Genomic DNA, 27,718 nt, shown 5'->3' on the forward strand with positions numbered 1-27,718 from the left:
AAATATTAAAAACATAAAAACATTTATCAAAGTATTATAAACAATAAAAGAGTAGTAGTATTATAAACTTTTCATTTAATTTAATTTATAAATCAAAACTATGAAGCCCTATTCTATAGATAATATTATAATTTTAAGGAAATTTATTACTCGGCTGTAACCCGCTACACAATACTTTTTCACAATAACTAAACTAAATATTTCTAAAAACTTGAATCCTTTTGCACAGTTTGGAAAATAAATAACGTGACTTCCAACAAAACAAAACACTGAAGAATCCTGTGAGCGATGTTTTTCTCTTTTGAACGCAACAGGACTGACAACATTTACCAACATTTATTTACGTTCCAATTCTGTAGTGCAAAACGGTGTGTAAATACAATATATGTTGTCTGCCAAATAAATCATAAACTATTTCTAGCGTGCATTATATATAAAAAAAAAACATTATTTTGATTTCATTATATTTATACTGTATTTGGTTTTTTTTGGTTGTGTTTAAATAGCTTTTATCAATTATGATTAATAGAGGAGAACTATAAATAAATGATTGAAGCCCATTATGGTTATTTTTTATTTACTATTCTACACAATCGGTATCAATGTAATCGGTGCTTTTACTGTTGAAATGAATATTCCTGAATGCTTAACACTATTTTGTGATTACTTTCAAAAGCTTCGAAATGACTTGATCTTATCGCTGTAGAAACTACTTTTTTTAGTACAGAGTATTTGTTTGGATTAGTGTTTAAAGTAACTTGTTATGGAAATCACATTTTTATGGGTACTACTTATCAAACATGGAATTAAAATAGCGAATTACAAATCCCAATATGTTTGATTTAGTGCTGTAGACCTTACTTAAAAATAATTGCACTCAAACAAAATAAGTTCAAACAAAAAGTTCTCTAAATATATTTTATTAATGATGCTCAGTGTATATTTGGAATTAAATTAAATTAAGTTCTTTGAAATTGTTTGACGTTTGATTAAGAATGATTAAGAAAGAACTTATGACTCATGACTTCTTTTATTTTTTATAACGTGCGCTGATAACTTAAAACCGAGAAAGTAGCTTCCAATAAATGTCTAACTAAGAGGATAGAGCTTGTCAATCATTTGAATTGACAAGCGGCAAGTGTGACAAGCCAGAAGATGACAAGGCAACTCCTCTGTCATGCAACAGGAAGCCAATGTTTTGAATATTATATTGACAAAACAATAGCTCTAGATCAGTACATCAGCTCAATCACTATTGTTGTTTATACATCAGTTTGTGTATTTGTTCAAAACCAAACAAACGTTATCATAAAAGCAATGTTTTGTTTATTTTGTGAATCATTGTCAATGTTTTTATTATTTCTGTTTAGTAGAGCAAACGTTCGATAGTTTACTTTTATTAGTACAATACATAAATTATTTTTCTTTTAAAAAGAATAATTTATATTTTCAAATGTGTTTTATGAAAGAGTTTTATATGCGAAATTAAAACAAACACAATAACAACAAATCATTTTAGCCAATACTAATTTTACCACGCTGGAAAACTGTGTATAAAGTAAATATCAACGATATTTACTGTATTGGCAATAAATAATATTGTACATTAATTACAATTGTACACAGACAGTAATAGCTAACGCGTCATAAAATGAATGTTTATCAAGCAAATGTATCATGTTGAAATAGAAATAATCTTGTTGTCTTAAAAATACTTTTTCTTCAAAAGTCAACTGAAAGGAGGTATTTTTGGGGATTTTTTAAAATGCATTTTGTATTTTAAATTCCAGTCTATCATCTAAAAGGGAATGCATCTCATAGTATACCTCTAGATGAATTTCATTCAGAGTAAATTATATATTTCATCGTCTTTCAGGTAACCATTTTTAAACTTCATCTGAGCTAATAAAAATTTATGTTAGGTCTTCAATACTACTTTAGAGATTACCACTTTATGTATACCTATTGTAGCGTGGTTGTAAATAAACACCGCTCTGAGATACCTAAAATAACACATAATAAATACTTCTGGAAACATGGAGAATCAGCCATGAAAGAGAATCCTCGTAAACATTTACCGTAGACCCAAACAAACAACCAAACCCAAGTTAAGCTTCAAACGGGGCAAAAGAGTTATGTTCATAGGAACATAAGATGTTAGAATTTTGTTATATTTAAGAAATATACGATTAGTTTTAATTTTAAAAACATTGTAGCATTTAATTCAATTTCTATTTAATAATTTAAATCAGATGAATAACACAAACAAGTACTGTTAACGAGGCAACATTATATATATAACTCCTCAAAATAGCTTTAATTCTTTTTATTATTATAAATTGGTATTGTGCTTTTTTTTCAAAATGATAAAAATTTATACCTAGACAATAATGAATATGACATGTATTCTTAATATTGTATTTTATTAAATTATATCCAACTATATTTGCAAATTAAACCTAAATTTCTATATGAAGACAAATATTTTCTTTCATTTACAAAGCCAGCATCCAAACTGCTGATTCAGCTAAGGAACTGCGAAAAATATGTAAATTAGGTTGAAGCAATATTTGCAAAAGGTATCTTATCTCCAAACGTAAAAACCAATGTAATATAAAACTGTCCTATAAAGTTTTCTCCCACTCAGATTACGTAAAAGGTTTAACCACGCCTGTTTCAGTACAGTATTTACACTTTATGCCAGAGAGCACAACCAAAATGATCATACTTATAACACTATATCTGCACAGTATTATACTATATTCAACTTTTTTTTGTAACAAAGAAATCTGTTACGAATGCGTTTTACCTTCTTTATTTTCTTACAGAGTTTATAATATTAAAGAATTTAGTTACAACCGAATTTTACCTTCCTATTAAAAGATGTTATTCATAGAATAACGAAAGTACATTGAAGGCATTTTAGTCAAAAGCCTTAACAGAAAATTCATGGATTTTAAAATATCTAAAATTGTGTATAACAGTTTTAAAATCTTCCAGTATAATCCGAATAAACATTTTCTTTGTAAGTGATTGAAGTTTTCGAAACGTCTAAGTCAACGACTGTAAGGATATCAAAGCTGTAACGGCTGTAAACAATTATTATTATATCTTTGTTATGCCAATACAACATAAATAAATGGTATCAACAATCTAACAGATATTTCTCCCATTAGCTTGTAAACAACCTTTATCTTTGGCGAGTAGTGGGAGTAGTTATGATATTTAATGAAGAAAACCACAAATGTTGCGATGACTTTTAAACTGTAATACTTACAGAAATACGGGTTGTACTATTTTGTCAGGAGCTTAAAGAATCATAACATAAAATTTTCCATCAAAATCAGTCGAACCGTTTTAAAATAAATCAGATTTTTTATGTGAATAACGATACTGTAACGTGCCCGAATTACACCTGTCTGTTTTCCCCATTTTGTTATATTAAATTGTCCCTCAGTCCCCTTGACTCCCTCAGTCCCCTTGTCACCTTCCGCTTCCTTGCGTCACCTTCCACTATCCCACGTCGTCTTCCAGACCCTTACCCGACCTTCCCCTAACCTTACGTCTCCTTCCGCAGCCTCACGTCACCTTCCCAGACCCAGCGTCTCCTTCCGCTACATCCTCCGACCTTCCCCTTACCCCACGTCTCCTTCCAACACGCCACGTCTCCTTCCGCAGCCTCACGTCGCCTTCCCCGGCCCAGCGTCTCCTTCCGCTACATCCTCCGACCTTCCCCTTACCCCACGTCTCCTTCCAACACGCCACGTCTCCTTCCGCAGCCTCACGTCGCCTTCCCCGACCCAGCGTCTCCTTCCGCTACATCCTCCGACCTTCCCATTACCACACGTCTCCTTCCAACACGCCACGTCTCCTTCCGCAGCCTCACGTCGCCTTCCCCGACCCAGCGTCTCCTTCCGCTACATCCTCCGACCTTCCCCTTACCACACGTCTCCTTCCAACACGCCACGTCTCCTTCCGCAGCCTCACGTCGCCTTCCCCGACCCAGCGTCTCCTTCCGCTACATCCTCCGACCTTCCCCTTACCACACGTCTCCTTCCAACACGCCACGTCTCCTTCCGCAGCCTCACGTCGCCTTCCCCGACCCAGCGTCTCCTTCCGCTACATCCTCCGACCTTCCCCTTACCACACGTCTCCTTCCAACATGCCACGTCTCCTTCAGCAGCCTCACGTCGCCTTCCCCGACCCAGCGTCTCCTTCCGCTACATCGTCCAACCTTCCCCTTACCCCACGTCTCCTTCCAACACTCCACGTCTCCCTCCGTAGCCCCACGTCGCCTTCCAACACGTCACGTCTCCTTCCGCTACATCCCTCGACCTCCCTCTACCCACACGTCTCCTTCTCCTAGCCTACGTCACCTTCTATCGCCCTACGTCGCCCCCTAAAACCACCGACACCATTCAGCAGTTTCCATTCCTGTCCAAACCTGTTCATCCTAACATAACCTCAAAATGTTCCCAAAAATCAATTTCCAATGCAAATAGATTGTCCGATCCTCACCCCTAAAAGTCCAAGACATGACTAACCATTTCAGGACTACTGCGCATGCGCGGACTACCCCCACCAGGCTGACCAGGTTTTCGCATAAAAGGAGGGCTGCTCAGGACATCCTTCTCATTCGCTCCCGGGCAGCTGACCAGTACACTTCGATAGTAAGGTAAGCACACGACCCGATCCTGCTAGAGCAATCTTAGCACACGACCCGATCCTGCTAGAGCAATCTTAGCACACGACCCGATCCTGCTAGAGCAATCTTAGCACACGACCCGTTCCTGCTAGAGCAATCTTAGCACACGACCCGATCCTGCTAGAGCAATCTTAGCACACGACCCGTTCCTGCTAGAGCAATCTTAGCACACGACCCGTTCCTGCTAGAGCAATCTTAGCACACGACCCATTCCTGCTAGAGCAATCTTAGCACACGACCCGTTCCTGCTAGAGCAATCTTAGCACACGACCCGTTCCTGCTAGAGCAATCTTAGCACACGACCCGATCCTGCTAGAGCAATCTTAGCACACGACCCGATCCTGCTAGAGCAATCTTAGCACACGACCCGTTCCTGCTAGAGCAATCTTAGCACACGACCCGTTCCTGCTAGAGCAATCTTAGCACACGACCCGATCCTGCTAGAGCAATCTTAGCACACGACCCGTTCCTGCTAGAGCAAACTTAGCACACGACCCGCTCCTGCTAGAGCAATCTTAGCACACGACCTGTTCCTGCTAGAGCAATCTTAGCACACGACCCGTTCCTGCTAGAGCAATCTTAGCACACGACCCTTTCCTGCTAGAGCAATCTTAGCACACCACCCCTTCCTGCTAGAGCAATCTTAGCACACGACCCGATCCTGCTAGAGTAATCTTAGCATAATCATAGATCCTGTTAGTTGGAAGTTTAGCACTAATTCAGACATCCTCCCAGTTCCTTATCCACAACCTTTCCTTTGTGGCTGTGATGACATAGGCTGTTTGAAAATTGGTGTGCCACGAATCTGAGCCATTCCTTTGCTTCCCGTTGTTTCGACCCCTGGAACAGATACCCAGCAAGCACTGAGCTATCCCGGACCTCACTTGAGAGAGAGAACGTCACAATACCGTTCTCATTTAATTATACAAACAGCTAATCACCAAAAACTTTATTTTTATTAGAAACTTTAATTTAAAATTATATTTACCATCGATAAAATAGTAGAGCAGTTTTCTCGCTGTCTGAGCTAATTCCCCTGGTTATGACACAACTCGCGCCGGAAACCCCTCTGGACTTGTAAAGTATCCAAGTCGGGACTCTTTCATGAAGTTTCGTGGTGTAAATTACGTCATGAATTTCTTAAAGTTTTTCCATTGGTTTACTTTGTATCTTAAAAACTCCAATTGCCTTAATTGTCAATTTAACTAGAGGTATTTATCAGCATAAACTAAGTTAAACGGTGATTAATGAAACGGCAATGACTTTTTTAATGAAATGTAAAAAGAAATTAAAATAACTAATGTTAAAAAGTTATTATGTAATTTATTTATGTATTTAATCTTTAAAGATGTACTAAATATCGTACAAATGTATTAAAGCTTTGTTTTCAATTAACATCGAGCTGTCCAAGTTCTATTATTGTTATAATATAACAAGTTATTTTGAAAATTATTACATTATCACAGTGAACATTTTTCGATTCTATATTTTTGTCTATTGTTGCTGCCTTTTCATTTATATGGACACTTCTTGCAGATAATTGTGCTTGTAATTTGTATTAAACATTTTAACGCTTATTTTGTACAAAAAATCTGTAACTATACAATTTTGTATAATGTTATATGAAACTCAAACTAAATCATAAATATATAAAGTCTACAAAAATTTAGAGCAATTCAAAAACCCTATTGGAGGATTTTACTCGAATTTTCTTTTAAATTAAATCGCACTCCGAAGTAACTGTTCTCACCAACGTTTGGCATCGACAAGTTTAATAAAATCATTTCGGCTGTCAATAATCCTTTCAAGACAAATATCCTAGTCATCTGGGCAGCATTTATCATATTATTTCACGAATAAAAAAATGTTTTCAGACATTATTAATGATAATAATCTATATTCCGATATCAACAACAACTCGTGATAAGATCGCACTTTATTTTGAAACATATTTGATATTAATATAAGTTTTCCTCAAACTCCAATATAAAGTAAATATTTTTACCTTTTAATAAAAAATTATCGAATAATCTTTAGTCTAAATAGGCATTTCAATGCATAAATACTAAGAACCAAATTAAATATCTGGTTTTGTTTCAATTTAACACTTTGAAACTATTTGCATCCTTTTACAAAGCTTTCCACCACATTTTATATCGATTTTAAGAAACGTATGCTAGGCCTAGTTAACAAAAACAAAAACAAAATAGATTAGATTTAGGCCTCTTCAGATTCTACCAAAAACAGTAAGAGAAAAAGGCACTTAACATAAGATAAATCATAATAAAACTATGCCTGATGTATAATGAATTGTAATGTTCCTAGCGGTTTTAGTTACAATTATTATATTTTAAAATTACTTATTTATCTTATACAGTATTTGTTCATGTTATTGTGTGCTTAGTAACTTTTGGATCAAACGAAAACCTGCACGCATTCGTCTTATTAATGCATCGCTATCCTCCAACTTAAAGAAAAATACATATATTTTAATAAATACCACATGTCTTAATTTAAGAAGGGTTGTAATGTAACAATGGTGGATATTTAAACATAATTTAAGTATAGATTCACTAAATGTACAGCTGGAGTTAGGCAGCGACAGGCTGGACCGTGCAGTAAGGCGGGTGTTAATGTGACAATGGTGGATATTTAAACATAATTTAAGTATAGATTCACTAAATGTACAGCTGGAGTTAGGCAGCGACAGACTGGACCGTGCAATAAGGCGGGTGTTAATGTGACAATGGTGGATATTTAAACATAATTTAAGTATAGATTCACTAAATGTACAGCTGGAGTTAGGCAGCGACAGACTGGACCGTGCAGTAAGGCGGGTGTTAATGTGACAATGGTGGATATTTAAACATAATTTAAGTATATATTCACTAAATGTACAGCTGGAGTTAGGCAGCGACAGACTGGACCGTGCAGTAAGGCGGGTGTTAATGTGACAATGGTGGATATTTAAACATAATTTAAGTATAGATTCACTAAATGTACAGCTGGAGTTAGGCAGCGACAGACTGGACCGTGCAGTAAGGCGGGTGTTAATGTGACAATGGTGGATATTTAAACATAATTTAAGTATATATTCACTAAATGTACAGCTGGAGTTAGGCAGCGACAGACTGGACCGTGTAGTAAGGCAGGTGTTAATATGACAATGGTGGATATTTAAACATAATTTAAGTATATATTCACTAAATGTACAGCTGGAGTTAGGCAGCGACAGACTGGACCGTGTAGTAAGGCAGGTGTTAATGTGACAATAATGGATATTTAAACATAATTTAAGTATATATTCACTAAATGTACAGCTGGAGTTAGGCAGCGACAGACTGGACCGTGCAGTAAGGCAGGTGTTAATGTGACAATGGTGGATATTTAAACATAATTTAAGTATATATTCACTAAATGTACAGCTGGAGTTAGGCAGCGACAGACTGGACCGTGTAGTAAGGCAGGTGTTAATGTGACAATGGTGGATATTTAAACATAATTTAAGTATATATTCACTAAATGTACAGCTGGAGTTAGGCAGCGACAGACTGGACCGTGTAGTAAGGCAGGTGTTAATGTGACAATGGTGGATATTTAAACATAATTTAAGTATATATTCACTAAATGTACAGCTGGAGTTAGGCAGCGACAGACTGGACCGTGTAGTAAGGCAGGTGTTAATGTGACAATGGTGGATATTTAAACATAATTTAAGTATATATTCACTAAATGTACAGCTGGAGTTAGGCAGCGACAGACTGGACCGTGCAGTAAGGCGGGTGTTAATGTGACAATGGTGGATATTTTCGGCTTCACACACACGCCAAGTCTGGTGCCTATTATTAGAACTGGGAGGTCCTCCTACATCGGGTCTTTCCACAGAATGCCCACAATGCCACCCTCAATACAGATTCATAAAGTGTGAACTAAATAAAACACCAACTGCAATGTTTGGTGGAAGATAAATACGAAATAGTTTTATTTGGCAAACAGTTGAATTACTAGCGTTGACATGTAAAATGTCGTAATTTATAAGTTTTCATCTACCATAAAATTTTCATTTAAGATAAGGTAAAAAGTTGAATACATTATTGCGTAGTTTGTTTGATCAAACCCAAAAACTCTGTTAACTATGAATTTTTTCAGTTGTAACTAACACTAAATAGTATTTTTACTAAACCAGAACAACGTCATTATGGTTGATAACATAATAATAAACCTTCATTAATTTGGAGTGATTGGCGTTCCTAGCAAAAAAGTGTTTTTTTTAACCGTTTGGATACATCTTAAACACAATAAAACATGTTAGTTATTAAACAAACCTAAATGATTTTTTCGAGTTTTCAAAATATAAACAGTAGTTATTAAAATATAAATTTACAGTCGGTACATAGCTTACACTTACAGTGATGCATTCCCAGCCCACTGAACGTCTGCATCAGTCTCTTCGTAAGGTAAACTGGTTCCCTTTCAGTCAGTACCTGATATAATTGTTACGGTTAGTTCCCATTAAAACGGAGTAAGTCAATGCTTACTTTCCAGACATCCATTTGACATCAGGCTATAAAAATTTCTTACATTGATTCCGTTTCCCGAGTGCCGATTCTCCCCAGCGCCGAGCCATAAAAGGACAGCTTTTGACAGCCGACGAATTGAGATTCACAAAAGCAATGGAGTGCGGTAAAGGCGTGTGCCCACTTAAGCATTGTAGACGAATTTTACATACATTTCGTTGCAGACATGATACGTTTCGAATCCTAAATTAACATTAATGTATATTTTAATTCAGCTTACCGACTCTCGTACTTTTGAGATGCTCACACTTAATCTTGACTGATCAACCTAACCTAACCTAACCTAACTTAACATAACCTAACCTAATATTTACTGTAATACAGATTAAACTCATTGATACCGGCATTTTAAAAGAGAATGTATTAACCCTCGTCACTTCTGCATCACTGAACAGACCCATTCGTAATTTATGGCCTCGGCATTAGGGAGTCGTTACGGAAGAGATTGGTCCCTCGCGACTAGGAGTCTCAGGATAATACCCGAAAGGAAAAGTTGTTTCACTCCTCGAAAGGGAAACTGGAAATGGATCGGAGTGGGTTTTCTTTGTTTGTGCCTAGGTTGATCAATAGCGTCCAATTGTGAAGGTGCTGGGTGTGTATGTTATTGCAATTACTTGGATTAGGAATGTGGACTTCCTATGTCTTTTTCACAAAATGTATACTCGTTGTACTGCTCGTTTTGGACGTGGAGTAATTCTTAACACAATTACCCCTTGGATTAGTTCGAAAAGAGCCTTCAGTAATTAATTAACTGTCTTTGGATGATAAGGGTGGTCAATGTCTTCGAAACGTCAGGATCAAAATACAGCTCTACGACACGATTACTACCTAGAAGTATCTTATTATGGTAATGGTATTATTAATATTATTATTTAACAACACTCTGATCACAGTTTATAAACACACAGGTTTAAATAATAACTGGTTGTGTACTAAAATATGATTCGTAATGAATAACTTTCCATATACGCATTGAAACATTTATGAAATCAACGCTTGTAACTCGTTAACACCCAGTCGAATGAAACATAACATAGGCCACAGGAGATTAGTGACGGTTCAACTAAAGTCAGGTATACGACCGCTTAAAACAGGTGGAGCAGGTGAAACGACAGGATCCATTTAACCTTTTCAGTGGAGAAACAGAAGTATCGTGAATCGTCACTGAACCGTTTCACGGCCGATTAGCCACCCTCTGAGGCGGCAAGGTTGAACATCTCTCTCGGAATCTACTTTAAACTCTAACTATAACAAATCTCAACCGCTCGATTGTAACAATCTCTTCTGCATACTGATTTTAAATTAATTTGATGTTACCGGAGGCCTATCAACAATTACAGAACAATTGTTAAATTCAAACTATCAGACGTAAGCTAATAAATGAAATAAGAAAATTAAATCAACCCATAGATTATACTCAATAGTATCACCACAACAGAAACCACTGATCTAATTAATAGCGCATGAAGGCCAATTTGAGAAATAATAGAAAATAACAATTTCGAAAACATAAATAACCTACTAGCTAACAATAATAATAAACACAATAGCATAAGACTGGTGAACACACTTTTGAACGCGTAACGTACAATAATTAGCAATACAAGTGCTAAATAAGAAACTGCAAATGTTCAAACCTAACAACAAAATCAACAACAACAATGAATAACTGAGTGTTTAAATGATAAAGACTTGTGTTATAACTTAAATAAATACTACCTCACTATACAAAATACATTTAATTTGGGATAAAACCCTAAAAACAGTATTTATCTCATAAAATATTTATAATAATAGGTAAATAATAATATAGGTGCAAGATTCAATTGATTATTTTGTCCACTTCATTGAGACATCATATTTTATCAAACAAAACTGAAAATTTAATTCAAGGTATTTTGTCGTTGTAATTCCTTTTTTATACTAAGGCGATACCAACATTTCAAGGAATACATACTAATAAAGTAATTAAAAGAATAAAGTGAGGAATAATTGTATTTATTACACTTATGACTTATGCTATTGCACAGAACTACTATGAGAATGGGGAACGAGCTGGTCTAGTAGTTAGAGCGCGGGACTTCAAATCCCGGGTTCAAATCCCACCAAAGCACCAATGGATTTTATTTAAGTGATAATGCCTCAACCCCCTAGTCTGAAGTAATGTGAGAAACAATCCCAGGCTCGTGCCTAGCGTCTTAGGAAAAGAAAACTATGAGAATAATTCAAATATATAAGATGGAACTTTACCTGATTAACTCTGATAACCCTACATATTCTTTTATTCTAAGAACAAGTAATTCTTTAACGTTTAGCATGAAATGCAGACAATCTTAATTTTTTTATATTTGCCCTAAAAGTAGCAGGGTACAGATAATGAGATGCACAGTGCAATGGTAAGTAAACATTCCAAAAATGTTAAACTGTAATTACCAATTACACTAATCAACCAAAAGACCACTTTAAATGTCATCAGGTCACTCAGACTAATGTAATTGGTTTGATCTCTCAGCCAAAGTACAAGCTTTTATTTGTAATGTTTTTTTTTTCTTTAAACATCTAATACTAAATGTGTTTAAATTTAAAAGATTAAATGTATTACTAGTAGTGATTGATTGATCAGCTATTCATATTTAATTTATTGAAAATGTAATATTAATGGATAATATTATAATTTTCAACTTAAAATAAAAAGGTAATTCATGGTAGTATCAAACTAAGGTAATTCAACTAGTTGTAGAAATAATAGCAACATTTTAGTCTGAATACTAGCAAGCATCAAGACGACGCCAAACAAATTTTGCAGTAGATGCGATCAAAAATATTCTCTTATATAATATTAAATTATATTATAGTAAACCAAAGTCTGTTAGGTGTAGCTTCAAAAATCGATCGAACACAAAACGAAGTGAAACAAGGAGTTGAAGCGTAACATTTTTCGTAAAGTGATATCGGAAGTTGATAGTAATGGCTTCCGATTGTGAGAACACCTGTCTCCGATTTGAAAGCCATCCTTTTATATCTCACTTGGAGAATTCAAGTAAAACGGTTTTACTCATGCACAATCATCTGATATTCACAACATTGTTGTTTATCTAGGAAAAAATTGATTCAGTTTGCAACAATTTGTGGTATAATAAATTTAATTTCTGTGGATTATTTTGCTGATATTGTTTCTTTAAAGGTTTTATTTTTATGTTTTTTTATCCGTTAAATAAAACATTTTATATTTTAAATTTTGAGATATATTCTGAGAAACTACAACCATTAATTCTAGATCTCTCAGTTAATAAATTACATGCCATTTCCAATAATAGTAAGTCGTGGACTAGTTTGAAATTGTAGGTATTGCATTGATATTACTACTGCTTTCAAAATTTGTTCATAACCAATTTTGAAGTTTATTAACTATGAATCATAATGTAACACATTTTTTGTTTCAATTGTAGTGTAAATTCGTGAGACATCCACGATTCCTAGAGCCATAATTCCCTATCTAATTGATAACGCTTTCCATTCGGTTAATCGATCCCAATTCTAATAGATAATAATCAGCCCCTTTCAGTCTTGTATTTGCCTGCCCTATGTTCCTCAAAGTGAACCCGCTCATCTAGTAAACGTAGAGAGGCGAGCGAGTAGGGCCAATACCTAAAGGAACAGGGATACAAACTTATGACATCGATGCTTTCACAGTTCAAAGCGCTACTCACTAAAGTCTAAAATGGTCGATCGACAACTACAAATTTTCTCTTTCAAACAAACTTATCTATACAGTACGTAACAAAGCATTTGTACAGCCTTTGAATTTATACTAAAAAATATTTGGTACAAACTTGAATAATGTATGTCACTCATTGTTTACCAAGATTCTAAACAATTCACAACGAGTTTTGCAAACTTGAGAATTTCGGCGGAAGGAAGCCGAGAAGTTCAAGTGAAGTTTAGAGGTCTGTGTTGAGAGGTTGGCGGAAACGCGGGAAATGAGGCGCCTCCTACGAGATCACCTGTCTAAAACGACTACTTTTACAAGTTTGGGCGTTTCTTAACTACTCTTGTTAATGTTTTATCCAAATTATGCTGGAAACTTTGAACTTTATTAGATAAACAGTGTGTTTCGTATCTTAATACTTTTTTTTTAATTATTCAGCCACAACGGAGAGAAGTTTTATACACTGTTATAATGTTTTAGTTACAACAATGAGATAAACTGTGGATTTACAGTATGGATATGAACAAAAAATAAGATTCTAAAATGATTAAGTAAACCTGATAAACATTTGAGGGTTTTGAGCTGATTTCCCTTAAAACAGTTTATTTCTATTTTCAACATGTCACGAGTATAGACGCAAGAGTTTTTTTAGATTTGGTTAAAAAAATAACATGATTATCTACCTTAACAAATCAAATAAATTCCTACACGATTGGGAATTTTTTAATGCAACGATAAATTTCCTGTAAAAAAGTGTTGGCTAAAAAGTCCTAAACGTTTAGATAATGGAAACGCCATATCTTATAAGTAAAATACTTTTTGGGTTACCAAAGAATTAAGGTGTTTTATGTGTGTTGTTACTGTTAACATTTGTGTTCCAAGGAAGTTAATTTACTGCCAAAGGCGCCTCTAAACCTCCCTTTGGACTTGTAAAGTATCCTTGTTCAGCCTCTTTTGTGAACCTTCTTGGCGTAAATTACAACGGTTTTACAAGCCCAACTCACCAAATCTATTATTCTTATTTTTGTGGGGGTATACAATAGCACGTTAAAAAAATGTGTTGCTTAACAAGAAGTTTACTTATCATCTGGTATGGGAAATTAAATGTAATGGATTACTATAGCCATATTGATAACTGTTTTACAGTATCTAGGCTAGTCAATCAATTACAACCAGATTTTTATGCTGAATGAATCAGGGATTCATAAAACTAATATTTACAGTTTTTATATATATTATGTTTTACCTTTGTTTAATGTAATGTTAAAGAAGGTTTATTTACTGTGACAAAAGTTAAAGATATTAAAATAAAAAAACTAAACTAAATTTTGGAAGGAAAAATAAAAATTTGGATTTAAGAAATTTTAGGCAGTTTTTTACAGATTTAATTAGAAAAATTAAAATTATGTTAGGTTTTTACAATCCTTCCGTTAAAATGAATTGGTCATTTTAGCTTATTAGAAAAGTTAAATAGATAAAATCTTTCAATTTAAATGTCGCTTTAAAACGTACGATTTATTCCTATGAGTCGTAAAATTCATGACCTGTCCAGCCCTATGGTAATATAATTATAAAAAAGGTCTTAATTAAATTTCTAACTATTATCTGGAAAGTGGTTTCAGCTAGGTACTGTTATGTTATTTTGAGCATTCATGCAGTAATGCTCAAGAGCATTATATTGAGTTTTGGAGAAACTAAATTAATATATGTGAAAATAAGTGAAAATAAGTGTAGTATATGGTAATTGAGGTATCTCAATTAAAAAGCTTACATCCTATGCAAATTAACAAGACAGTTCTTTATTTATGCTTATTTCTTTATTTACAAGAGGTTCTACCCGCGAATTCACGGGTGTACAGAAGCCACCATTAAATTAATTTTAATCAAGTTTGACTTTTTATTTCATTTAAAGTCAAAGATCGAGAAATTGTCACCTGAAAGGATGTTAAAAGCAAGATGGCCGAGGTGGGCACGGTTGTACTTTAACTCACCGCTCTCTTTCACGATGTCTTTAATACTTTAAAACTTTACTTTAATACTTTTCAATGAACTGGCGACCTATTAAAGATAACACCCTTTAATAGATCACCCTTTAATAAGTTGTCATAGGTTACAACCTCTTAGAACGAACAACATACATGGTTTGCTAATCTCATATTCATCGTGTTTTAACACCTTTAATCACTCACTTGTATCAAACAGCTATAAATAGCTTCACTGTCCATTCACCGCACCTCTTTTAAAAACATATAAAAAGTAAATAATAAAATGAGTAAACATAATTGTAAACAAACAAATTATATTGTCAAATGCATTGACCAGCTGTTGTTCACTAAATTAATCGAATAACGTTAACTTCCAAAACATGCAAGGCGTAGCCCTTTAGAAATCAGCCTGTGGGGCAGATCCCTTAGGGATTTCGTTCATATCAATACTTTTTGGCAAATTTTTATTTGGTAAATGGCCTTAACCGTTTACATAAAATTTGATTGTATCACTTAAATAATATAATGGATTGCTTAAACCTCGTTTTTGTTACAGATGCTGATAAGAAGTCTGAGATCAGCTCTAACCCATGCAAGAGGATCAAGTGACTAAAATGTTGCTAGTGTACTTTGTGACAAAGATGAAAGTGTTAAAATATCCAGTGTAGAGAGGCCAGTGTCGGTGGGCCAAAGTGCCACATTGTTGCGTGCCAGTGCGCCAAGTGCCAATGTACACAGTGCCAAAGTGCCATAGTGCCAGAATGTGTTAGTGACGTAGGTTAGGTATGACGTGTACAAGACCTCTTTATTTCGCCTTCTTTTTCCTGCTCTGCATTCCTAATTTGGGTGAGTATATTGAATACACAACAAACTAGCATAGTTTTATTAAAATAAAATATAATATTAGTTTCCAATAAACAGCGAAAAACTTACACTAAAGGACAACATAGAGATATACTTAAGATTTGGCAACATGATAATAAAAGGAAAATTTTAAAATAAATGTCAAGCAATATTTATGGTTTTCTTGTAAAATTTTCTGAATATCCTAAGTTTCGTTGGCCATACAAAAGAGAATTTTACAGTGATCTTAAAAATAGTGGGATTTTTCTCTAAAGAGTTAAAGGATGATAAGGATGAATCTTTCTCAGACAAGCTGAAGTCCAAACATAGCAGATAAATAGGCAGCTCAGGTGGGTTCCCTGATAGTGGTGATCTGTCACTGAGTCTTTTTGGACGTTAAACAAATTTGAATATCTTAAATCTTTGAATGTAAAAATAGGCAAATATAATATTTAATATATTATTTGATCAGACGTTTACAGTTGAAAAATTAATACAATATATTGAAGTGGCAGCAACATACTACATATTTTAAACGGTTGTTTTTTTGCAGCGTATCACAGGAGTAAAAACATTAACATTTTTGCTAAAGAGTAAAATAATAGGATTATTGGGGTAGTTATTTTAACATTTCTACCACAGAAAATTGGATCCTGACTTATTTGTGTTTTATTTAGGCCTATGTTTTGCGCCATTAGCAACAAATGTTTTGCGAGTCTTCCAAACCCTAGATTTGTACTATTTAACGTAGATATTTTGCTCCAAAGTATGAAAATCCTTTATCAAGTCCTGTGATTGACAAATACATCTGTTTAAATAGGGATGTTATTCACGGTTTATAAGTCCTTGAAAGATTTTATAATACAATGCTTAAAGGAGTTTGTCTATAACAATTTTTTTAAACATATGTAATATATGTATATGTTTTGAATAGATATGTTATGGCGATACTCTCCCCATCACAAATATAAAAAATACAGGGTGATTGATATAAGTGAGCCAGCTGTTTTATTCGAAAGCTATAAGAGATATCAAAAAAAGTTAAATGGTAAGTGCCTTGGATTTTTTATTTAAAAAATTGTAGTCAAGTCGGAAAAATATTTTAGTTGCCATTTTTCTAATATGGCTGCCAGCTTAGATTTTTCTTATGGAACATCCTGTGTTTTATTATGTATTCCGGTAGAAAATGTAATTTTAAGACAATTTTATTCTTGTGCTTTTATTCATAAGCCTAACCATTTCAAAGATAATGATGGTTAAAGTTTTGAAATTTCGCCATGAAAAAGTTTCGATAAAGGCCTAAGCAAGCTTGCCAGCTGTTTTATTCGAAAACCATTCGAAATTTCGTAACTTTAACCATTATTATCTTTGAAATGGTTAGGTTTATGAAAAAAAACACAAGAATAAAATAGTCTTGAAATTACATTTTCTACCGGAATACATAATAAAATACAGGGTGTTCCATAAGAAAAATCAAAATTGGCGACCATATTGGAAAAATGGCGGGTAAAATATTTTTTTGACTTGACTACAATTTTTTTAATAAAAAATCCAAGGCACTTACTATACAACTTTTTTTTATATCTCTTATAGTTTTCGAATAAAACACCTGGCACACTTATATCAATCACCCTATATATCTTATTTTATAATCCTAAACATTACCTAAGTGATAAGGTATTTTAAATCGGTTAAAATTAGAATTGCGCCATAAATATACAAAGTAACCAAAATCCACGAGTAATGAATGTTATTTTATTAATACTACCGGTGAAAAACAGTTGTTAATATTCCCACAATTAGTTATGGCCGCAATGCATTTAGTGGTAAAAGGTATTACCACAGAGTAGCTGGCAAACATGCGGTTTGGCATTCGGTTGAATAAATAAAACCACCTCATAACTACATTTATTTTATACCTAGTTACTTATTTATTAATATTCAAACAACATTGCCAAGTGTATGTGTAAAATGTGTAAAAGTTAATGGTTTGTGTAAATGGCATGAAAAATAAATGTAAAAATCTGTTACTGGAAATAGATATTTCCTTAATAAATGAACTATCCATAAAATACATTTAAAAATAAAAATACAATTGCACAGTTATTTTGACACACTTTTGGGTAACGAGGTTAATACTAGACGTAAACCTTTACACTTGAGATTTAGAAGGGTTATTTATTTTTAAAAAGAGTCTAGAGCAAAAGAATCCCGCTTTATTGGGTTTACGTAAAATATTGTTAAATACCAATATTTTACAAAAGAACTATAACTAGTTCAACTAGTACAAAAATAGTTACTTTTGTGCTTTAAATGTATTTACAAGCATTTGTAAATTTTTTATTCACTTTTTGTGTTGTTTTTCAAAATATTTACAAATTGACAAACCCTACTACCTATTTTTAAATAATAATAACAGTTAGTATTACTTTAATTAGTTAGTTAAGCAATGATGAGAGAAATCTTAAATAATGTAGTAAACTCTTCTATATCTATATATATAAATAAAATTAGAGTTTTGTCTGTACATTGCTCAGAATTATATACGTTTAGGTTATTTTTACGTTTTATACATTAAAGAAGCAGAAACGAGTCTTATCTCAATTTCTGTCTGTCTGTCTGTCTGTCTGTCTGTCTGTCTGTCCATTTGTCTGTAACACTCAAGATGGCATTTTACGCAATCTTCTCCGTGAAAACCAGAGTACATATCAATATCCAAGTCATTTTAATGTATTCACTGGATTGGCGAGAGTGTCTTTAGTGATTTAAATATAGCCTCACTACTTTGTAAATAAAATTACGGACGTTCAAAAATGCAGTTTTGTGCGATTTTTGTCAAATTTCCGTTCAATTTTTATCACATAATCGTCTATGAAATAACGAACAGCTGTTCGGATCAAGATTATTTTTTCTAGCTGTCAATGACATGTTTACAAATGTTGTTTACAAATACCGCAACTATTTCGAATCACGTTTTGAAAGCAAATCCCAACCAAGTGAGATTAAAAACGTTTTTCTTACATAACGGATTTAATTAATCGCAAGTGCAATAATATAGTCTAATAGTGTAACCGTAAATGAAATTAAATAACTAGACATCGTCCAAATCGGAACCAGAAATTCTTTGAGTATAAAATGTTTCTTGAGTGTTGACAACCAGAAAGAAGAAGACCTTGAATCAGTGTTGTATAGGGCTGTGACACTGAAATGATCGTCGCCAATAGCTTACAAAAAAGGTTTCCACTCATTGACGGCGCTTCAATGGCGGTTGTGTAAAGTGTAAAGTAAAAAATCACAACTGCAGTGGGTGATTGTAACAGAGGTTTAACAGAGGAAGTGCTAAACTCGCTTTTCCAATGTGTCACTTTCTGTTTCTACTCACCGTGTGATGCAATCGCTGGACCATACAGCCAATAGGCCCATAGCTCATATCTTGGGTACGTAAGCCTACATATTTATTCATAACAACCTTTTTGACGACGATCCTTGATACCGGTACTTTTCCATAGAATACATGGCCTATCTACTTAAAAAATAAAATTACAAATGACCAAAACCCCAACATTGTGTGATTTTCGTCACATTTCCTTCTAATGTTAATAGATATACTAATCATTGTTTAGAGAATGCGTAATCTATTAAATAACAAAAAGTTGTTTGGGTAAGGTTGCTTTTTTTCAAACTGACACCGATAAGTTTACGCTATAACTTTTTACGAGAAAATCCAAAAGCAAGAGATCAATAACCTCGGGACTAGATATTAATGTATTTAATTGGTCCAATTTACTATAGTTCTTAGGTAGGTTCTTACGTAGGTACTGGTTCTTTTCCTTAGAACCGGTAGTTTACAAATTTGATATCGTTGGTGTTGCACCTTATTTATTAGAGCCGTCCGTATTCAATTTAAGTGATGTCTTAACTCTGTATAGTTTTGCTTTTTCTGTCTGGATTCCAAATCTTAGCTTACCCGGTATGCTAAGAAAATGATAACCTATTTGAGTAAAACATTTGTTGGGCAAACCATCATGAATTGTTTACGCCTTTATATTGTTTATGTATCAATAGTTCGTGGCCTTTGTTGGATTGTTGTATTGTGTTGTTTTGTTGTATGTTGGTAACGCATTAATGTCCTTATTTCTCAGTGTTTCACGGAATGGACAAGAGCACCTTTGATACTGAAAATGTCAACCGGAATAAAGAGTTAAATGGTGAGGTTGAGGTAGTACTTTAAATACGTTTAAGTTAACCGATGTGGAAAGTAACTTTCAATTATAGGCCTACTTTAGGGCTACGCTTCATGGATCTATAATACATTTTTTAGTTTAATCATTGGACTTATGGACCAACACGATCCGGGTGACATTTAATTGCGAAGCATTTATTTTGGCTTACTGTCAGATACTGTATTTGCGAAGGTTTATATACAGGGTGTTTTTTTAAAAACTTGCATCTTTATTTATGTAAAAACCGCAATAGATAGAAATATGCAGTTTGTGGGAATCATCTATTGACGTAGGGGGACCAATTGTTTTGAATTCAACGTTACATTCACATTCCCCCCCTTTCCCCCCCTGCCCCCAACTTAATTTTTTTTTAAATAGCAAGGTACCCCTTGTGACATATCAAATAAAAGAGCATGAAAAAAGAAAATTTTTGATGAAAAAAAATTGAAAATCTGTTCATAAATTTGTGAGATATTTCCCCCCTCACCCCCCCGGAACTTAATTTTTTTTAATAGCAAAGTACCCCTTGTGACATATCAAATGAAAGAGCATGAAAAAAGAAAAATTTTGGCGAAATTTATTTTTCATTTGATAGTTCACAAGGGCGGGTACCTTGCTATTAAAAAACAAGTTATGGGTAGGGGAAAAGGGGGGTGATTATCTCACAAATTCATGAGCCGATTTTAAATTTTTTTTTCACCAAAAATTTTCTTTTTTCATGCTCTTTCATTTGATATGTCACAAGGGGTACTTTGCTATTAAAAAAAATTAAGTTCCGGGGGGGGGGGGGGTAAGGGGGGGAATATCTCACAAATTTATGAACCGATTTTCAATTTTTTTTCATCAAACATTTTCTTTTTTTATGCTCTTTTATTTGATATGTCACAAGGGGTACCTTGCTATTTAAAAAAAATAAGTTGGTGGCAGGGGGGAAAGGGGGGGAATGTGAATGTAACGTTGAATTCAAAACAATTGGTCCCCCTACGTCAATAGATGATTCCCGCAAACTGCATATTTCTATCTATTGCGGTTTTTACATAAATAAAGATGCAAGTTTTTAAAAAAACACCCTGTATAATAGTTTTGCCAGCATATCTGCAAATGTGCAAACTAATTGCTGTTCTTAATCTTAATATAAGAAGATTTCAACCGACTACTATAAGATCCCCGTGCGTAGAACAGGCACACAGCTAGTAATTAACTACAGACGTAATATTTTATACAGAAAAATAGGTACTTTATTTAACTATTCAATTTTTGATAAACTATTCTAATACGAACATATACCTGAAATAACCCTTGTAGTTTTATGAAAATTTGTTTAGATTTTCAACACGCCGTTACCTCTGGGCTCATATTTTGGGATGGGGCGAGGTTGATAATAGGAAGAGTGTCGAATGAATGATATGATGGCAACGCTTTAGCTGGTCTTTCAAAATGTTGAACAAGCACACATCTAGATTAAAAGCTTATTTACCTAAATAACAGCAGGTTAGGGGTTTTAACTTCAAAATATATTTAAAATCGTTCTCATAATTGAATGCTACACTTGACTGGTATCAAACTTTTCAACAAAGATACGCCTGAGTTTACTAAGCCAAGTTTATGTTAAATGTAACACTAGAGCCGATTGACGACTGGAGTTTTTGTTAAATCTAATCTATTTTGGAGGGAAAGACAAGTCGAATGACATGTGAAGCTGGAACCAAGCCAGAGTGGCTGATCAGCTGTCAACTGGCAATTGGTCATTTATGGCTGCCAACCTCCGAAAATAAAATTTACCTTAGTTGCAAGTATGTCATACTTAGAGAATACGATATAAAATTAAACCATAATATTACACTCCAAAGCACTATTTGAATCTTATTATTCTCGTCTAAATATTGAATTGTAAACTCATAATAAATTCACTCATTGTTTTAACAAATGTATGATTTAATTACTCATTTATTAAAACGAACTGACACAATGTGTATTGTATCAGCCAAGCTAACGTACTGAAATATATGATTTACTGACATGTTTAATATCAGCGAGAAATTGTCAGACACTGTGGTAACTTATTTCAAGAAAAAAGTATGTTGCAAACTATCCTGGGTTAGATGTAATCTAGATTTTATGGATATAATAGGATTTTTATTTATTTTGGTGTTTTTTACGAAATAAAAGTGAAACAAACCTCTGATAAGGAGAGTTACTTTGGAATAAACCCTATTTACAGTTGAGTTTGGAACGTTTTTACTCTTTCAAGAGCTTGCACAAAGGGAGCACTTACATTTCAACTTTTATATTTCAAATGTTAAGTGTGGTAAAAGAAAAATGTGTAAAATATTATTTTTCAAGTATTTTAAGAGGAAAACTCCTAAGAACTGTATTTATTTATGCAAAAATTCATTTTTTTTATTTTTGAACTTTTATACATTGGCCTCCAGACGATAGTTGTTCTCTTTCTACATTACCCTACACGTATATACATTCACAAATCACACTACAACATTAGTGATTTCTTATCTTCTTGACTACTTTGTCTAAGATATTTCCTTCAAAACTCAACAACTCATTAACAGCAGTGGTCTGGAACCTTCGTAGAGAAGCAATTTCAGACGAATCAGAAAGGCAAAGGGCAAACTAGTGAAATTAATAACCGGGTCACAGCAGGGGCAATCTCCCTTTAATCCTGTTAAAAGATGTCGGGCAGTCCGTAGTGGCGGCGTAACCGCAACCACCAACCCTTGTCCCTTAACTCTTAAAATTGTTGTAGTTCAAACCGGTAACATTCTTACCTGTGATGTTCCCTTTGGATTTCAGCGTCATTTATTCAAACACGCTATTAAATCTGTTCAATTATAACGATATATAAATATGTTTTATTATTTATCGTTTCCTTGTTGTAGGTACCTCTAAGTAATGAGAGTTAAGGAATTTTTAATTTCCCTTTTTGGTTCAAATAAAGATGTATCAAGCATTATTTTTTGTCAAACAAACATTTGTTGATAGGCCTAAACAACTAGGTCAAAAAAAATGTTTTGAGAATACAAACTAAAAAATCATCTATATTTTAATCACTAAACCAAAAGTAAAAATACTAATATTTTTAATGAGGCCAGTGGTCTCTGCTAACCTCTAATTTGCCATTTTAATGCTTAGACACTTGACAATATTTTAAAAAGTCTTTGAATCTACATCAATCTCTAATATTTTTTCAGAGGTTCACAATATAATTTATTCTTGCATATTTGCAGTGGTCTTGAGTCTCATATGCCTGCACTTGAAATGTTTCAATCGATGCAAGGGGTGAGCTGATTCAGCACAAGAATGATCAGAACTGATTAACATAAAGTAGTGGTACTGGGACGCTGACCCACAACATCGCTGCCTTTAACTTCACAATACACTGTGTCCCCAAATCGCGAACATTACAAAGATTTAGTAATCATATGTATCCATTACCAAAAAATACAAAATTGTATCCTTCTTGTGAAGCAAAGTAAAAAAAGGCTTAGTAAATTGGCTATGGAAAATTTTACATTTTGTAGCTCTGTTAGATAATACAAAATACCAATTGCACTAGGCAGTTTCACGAGAGTAGTGGTATCGATAGACGAGTGGAAGATCTGGTTTGATCCAAATCGGAACCCAAATCCACTTTCAAACCCACATGCCAATTATTGCTATTTACATTTCAATATAATTGTTGCAGTAGAACCAAAGATCAACGTTAATAGACTATAATTTGTACCTTTCATAACAAAACCCATAAAAATTCCATTAGCTTAGATTAACACAAACATATAATGTCATAGTGAATTCCACGTTTTGGTTATTTAAAGGGAGCTTTTTTGATACTTTGGTATTGAGAAATAAGGCCATGACTGCAATACATCTTAATAGAAACTGTAATTAAAAACAAATGTTACCTTACTTGGCTGAACAATAAATTAAACAACGAATATTATGCCCTAAAAGACCAAATCATGAATAAAACACTAAACCCACTACACATCTGAGAATCGTAGAGAAAAGAGCCCGCTATAAGGGAAAGAGATCAAAACTTTCATAACAAACCCAGGACCGATGCAAAGACAAGAGCCCTGTTTGTAGTCGGCTGTTGAAAAGAAGAAATTTTTACCGTTTTGGCATTCCCACCTGTGGGTCTCATTAATTCTGGCCTATTTTGAGAGGACTAATTCTGACGTGACCTCCCCACTGGCTGAGGGTGACGTCAGCGAATACTTGCTCTCCCTTTTCAGTGAAATGTCTTACTATGTGTCGTGTGAAAAAAACAAACAAATTCTAACTATGTGTGTGCTCTATTTACATTAATGTTTCCTATTTTTTTACCAAGAGACTAATACGAAATCGATGAAGTATATAGTATGATTGTTAATATTATATTTTATAAAATATTATCATGGCTAAATTCTACTTAGCTTAGTTATGTTTTCGTGAGATAGAAAAGGGATGCAAACCCCAATAATCTCATACATATTGAGGTTTAATAATGATTCGCTTTTTGTAATCTTCTTGTAGGTTATAAAAGTAAATAAATCAAAATCGATACAGGAAGGAATTACAATTTTACAACGATTGTGTTTGTTGAGTTTTACGTCTGTTTTCCCTTACAAAAGGAATCTATACATAGCGTACCGAGTAAATAGGACGCATATGCGTGAACAAGGGAATGTAATATAAATTTATATTAACATATATAAACATACTAATGTCACACAAAAAGTACTTAACCTGCACTCAAATTTCTAGTTCTAGTTCTGAAATTCATCATCTACACATATATACGGTACTGTATTCTTGTATCTATTTACAGTAGGCATTTTTTAAGGTCAAACCCCCTCAGTCTTCATAATATCTAAAGTAGACTTGCTGTTAGATCGACCCCAGTTGGGATCGAACCATCGGCCTTTAGGTTTAAAGGTTAGAACTCTAACTGAATGAACTGGATATCAGTGAATTTTAAGAAGTAAATATGATTTTATAGACACATTATTGAAACGCATCAGCAATAGTTAGAAAAGAGTCAGCAATATAGAGAAAATAACTTTAGAAAGTGGAAAAGGGAGATGTGTGTAATAAGTAAGAGGGTTAAAATGGAAACGAAATAAAATTCATCTTAACAAAACCAGGTACGCTATTTCCGTTTCTAAATTCCCAAGGGGCACAAACCCACTGTATTTACTGCTTTATTTTCCATCTCTTCTCACATTACACTGTATTATTACAGGTTAAATTAGGTTGGGTATGTGTTTCTTCAATTTTCAATTTTGCATTTGCATATCCATACCATAGTTGTTCCATTCGAATATGGAGAGCTTCTGGGACACATCGTTAACTATGTTAACGTAAAAGTGTTTAGAATATTTACGATATTTTTAAAACCAATTATCCGTGGAGTGAGCTGGTCTAGTGGCTAGAGCGCGGGACTTCAGTCCCTGAGGTCACAATTCCGGGCTCTTACGTCTTAGGAAAAAAACTAAACAATTATATCTGGAATGTGGTAGTTTGATAGTAAAAACAATAATGTACAAAATAGGTTGATATAAATTGTTTATATTTTTTGTATGCTAGTACGTAAATGAATCAAACCCAAACATTGAAAGTCAACAACCAATTATATATTTTAAGAATTCCCAATCATTGGTAAAGTTGCACTGTTATCTAAGCCATTTAATGATACGTTTTGGACTACATACTAAAACAACCCTAGCCTATTTGGTCCTAAAGAATTCCATTGATTATACAATACTTTGTAAGAAATAAATATAAGATGTATTGAATTGTGTATACAGAATGATTGTATTGTTTTCTAAACACACCTTAGAGAGATCTAGTCTAGACTGTTATCCAACGCACGTAGAGAGTGTGGTAAGTAATGGTAAGATTACTACTTTCTACTCTTGTACCCTTGAATTCCGTAGCTTATTACGAATAACCGCAGTGTAATAACAACACAAATGCTGGTTAAGAAAGGTTAAGTTTTAACTAACTAAGGAAATAGTGTTATTTTGTTTACACCAATCAAAACATTCATTGTGGACTTGCATAATGAAATTGTCATAAGATCACAATTTTTCTTTTAACCGTCATTCATACAATGTTCCTAAACTTTGCCTATGCTCTTTGAACAGAGGAGACTAATATCTAAGGCTGCTAATCTAATTTTAAATTTTGTTTCGGATAAAATATGTTTATTACATTATCTCAGAAAAGATAAGAGAAGATTTCAGAGAAGATCTCAGAAGAGATTCATAGATGAAGTGTGGATTTGTTTGAATGCCCCTTCATAATAGTTTGTTTTAAAGCTGTTTATCAATTTTAGTTGAATTAACCGATACGGTCTGTAAATTCCAAAAAGTCACCTGATGACAGGAATTGAATTACTAGATATTTGATATGAAATAGAGTACCACCATTATTAGATGGAAACTATGTAATATTTATTATAACAACCAGTATTCCAGTTCTTTTAACATAATCTCGTTCATGTTAAATAGGTAATTCATATTTTGCCACTCCCTCATAAATCTCAATACCGAGTCAGTACGATCAAATGATAAAATTCTTGTAAACTTAAAAATAACAAGGCCAATCCTAATAAAGCCAACTAATATGTCATTTTGGATGTAAATGATTACAGTAGGTAACTTTAACAGAGGCTTATTTGACGATGTTTTGTGTTATAAAAATGTTACAGCAGATTTATATTGGTGGGGCATTTACCTGGTACTATTTAAATGTCAGCAGGGGTTAATAACCCACAAGTTTCACATATGTCATTCAATAACAAATCTTACGCTTATTTGCTGTAATAAAGGCATAATCTTGTGTTTTTAATTATTATGAACATTTAAAAAAATTTTATAATCTTTTGAACAAGACACACTTACAATTACCAACAATGATCGTTTAAACCTTAATATTTCTAAAAATTAGCATTAGTATAACATTGGTATTAAACATTAGTACAGAGTCTGTTATAAACAAGATTAATTACCATTTACGTTAGTGAAAGTCACAAGTATCCAGCAATTGAAAAGTACAATAAAATATCTGATAATCTGAAATCAAAGTATTTTTATCTGTTTTTATTGCTCAATTAACACTCAATAATTACTGATCAATATCCTGATCTCATTAAAATCTGTTAATGGCATGTTGTCCATTACGATTTATAAATAGTGTAAACAATAATTTTAACAAATAACAAATTATTAATTACAAACATAAAAACAGTATAAGCGATTATTAAGACATTAAGACATTCAGGGCATTGAGGCATTTAAAAAATTGCTATTTTACCAATATATGTAACCCTCCATGACCAGGAGAATGTGTAAATGTATTATTAACGCCCTGAGAATGGAACGTAAATGGAATGTCGTACATCAAAGTTCCCATACAACCCCTCAGGGCCAGGTTGTTTTACGTGTTGGTAAAATATTTGGGCGGGATACGTGGAAGTCCCTCCAGGCCTGCGATCCGCCATTGTTGCCGCATAATGTGAAAAATGGGCCCAAGATAACTCGCCTTACATTCGTTTCCCGACCGTGTTTACATGGTTAACCTCCGGCTTTGATAAGCAGCAAAATTGTTTGTGAAACCTTTTCACCCTTACAATTTAAATTTATTAGACATTAAAATTAACTGGATAGGAAATAGTT

The 27,718-nt window shown here is 33.6% G+C and overlaps 1 protein-coding gene across 2 annotated transcripts in view; it reads left to right on the forward strand.

The window, feature by feature from the left end:
- Positions 1–27,718, forward strand: part of LOC128995955 (neuropilin and tolloid-like protein 2) — a 106,865-nt gene that overhangs the window by 63,244 nt on the left and 15,903 nt on the right. For both annotated transcript variants that reach the window (XM_054421030.1, XM_054421031.1), the window contains exon 2: positions 15,533–15,822. In XM_054421030.1, coding sequence (XP_054277005.1) covers positions 15,762–15,822 — 61 coding nt within the window. In that variant the 5' untranslated portion in view covers positions 15,533–15,761. The remainder of the gene's footprint in view (positions 1–15,532; positions 15,823–27,718) is intronic.

Source organism: Macrosteles quadrilineatus, unplaced genomic scaffold (assembly GCF_028750875.1).
Source record: "Macrosteles quadrilineatus isolate MER2022 unplaced genomic scaffold, UCM_ALF_1.0 Scaffold_5__1_contigs__length_97177068, whole genome shotgun sequence".
Lineage (NCBI taxonomy): Eukaryota > Metazoa > Arthropoda > Insecta > Hemiptera > Cicadellidae > Macrosteles > Macrosteles quadrilineatus.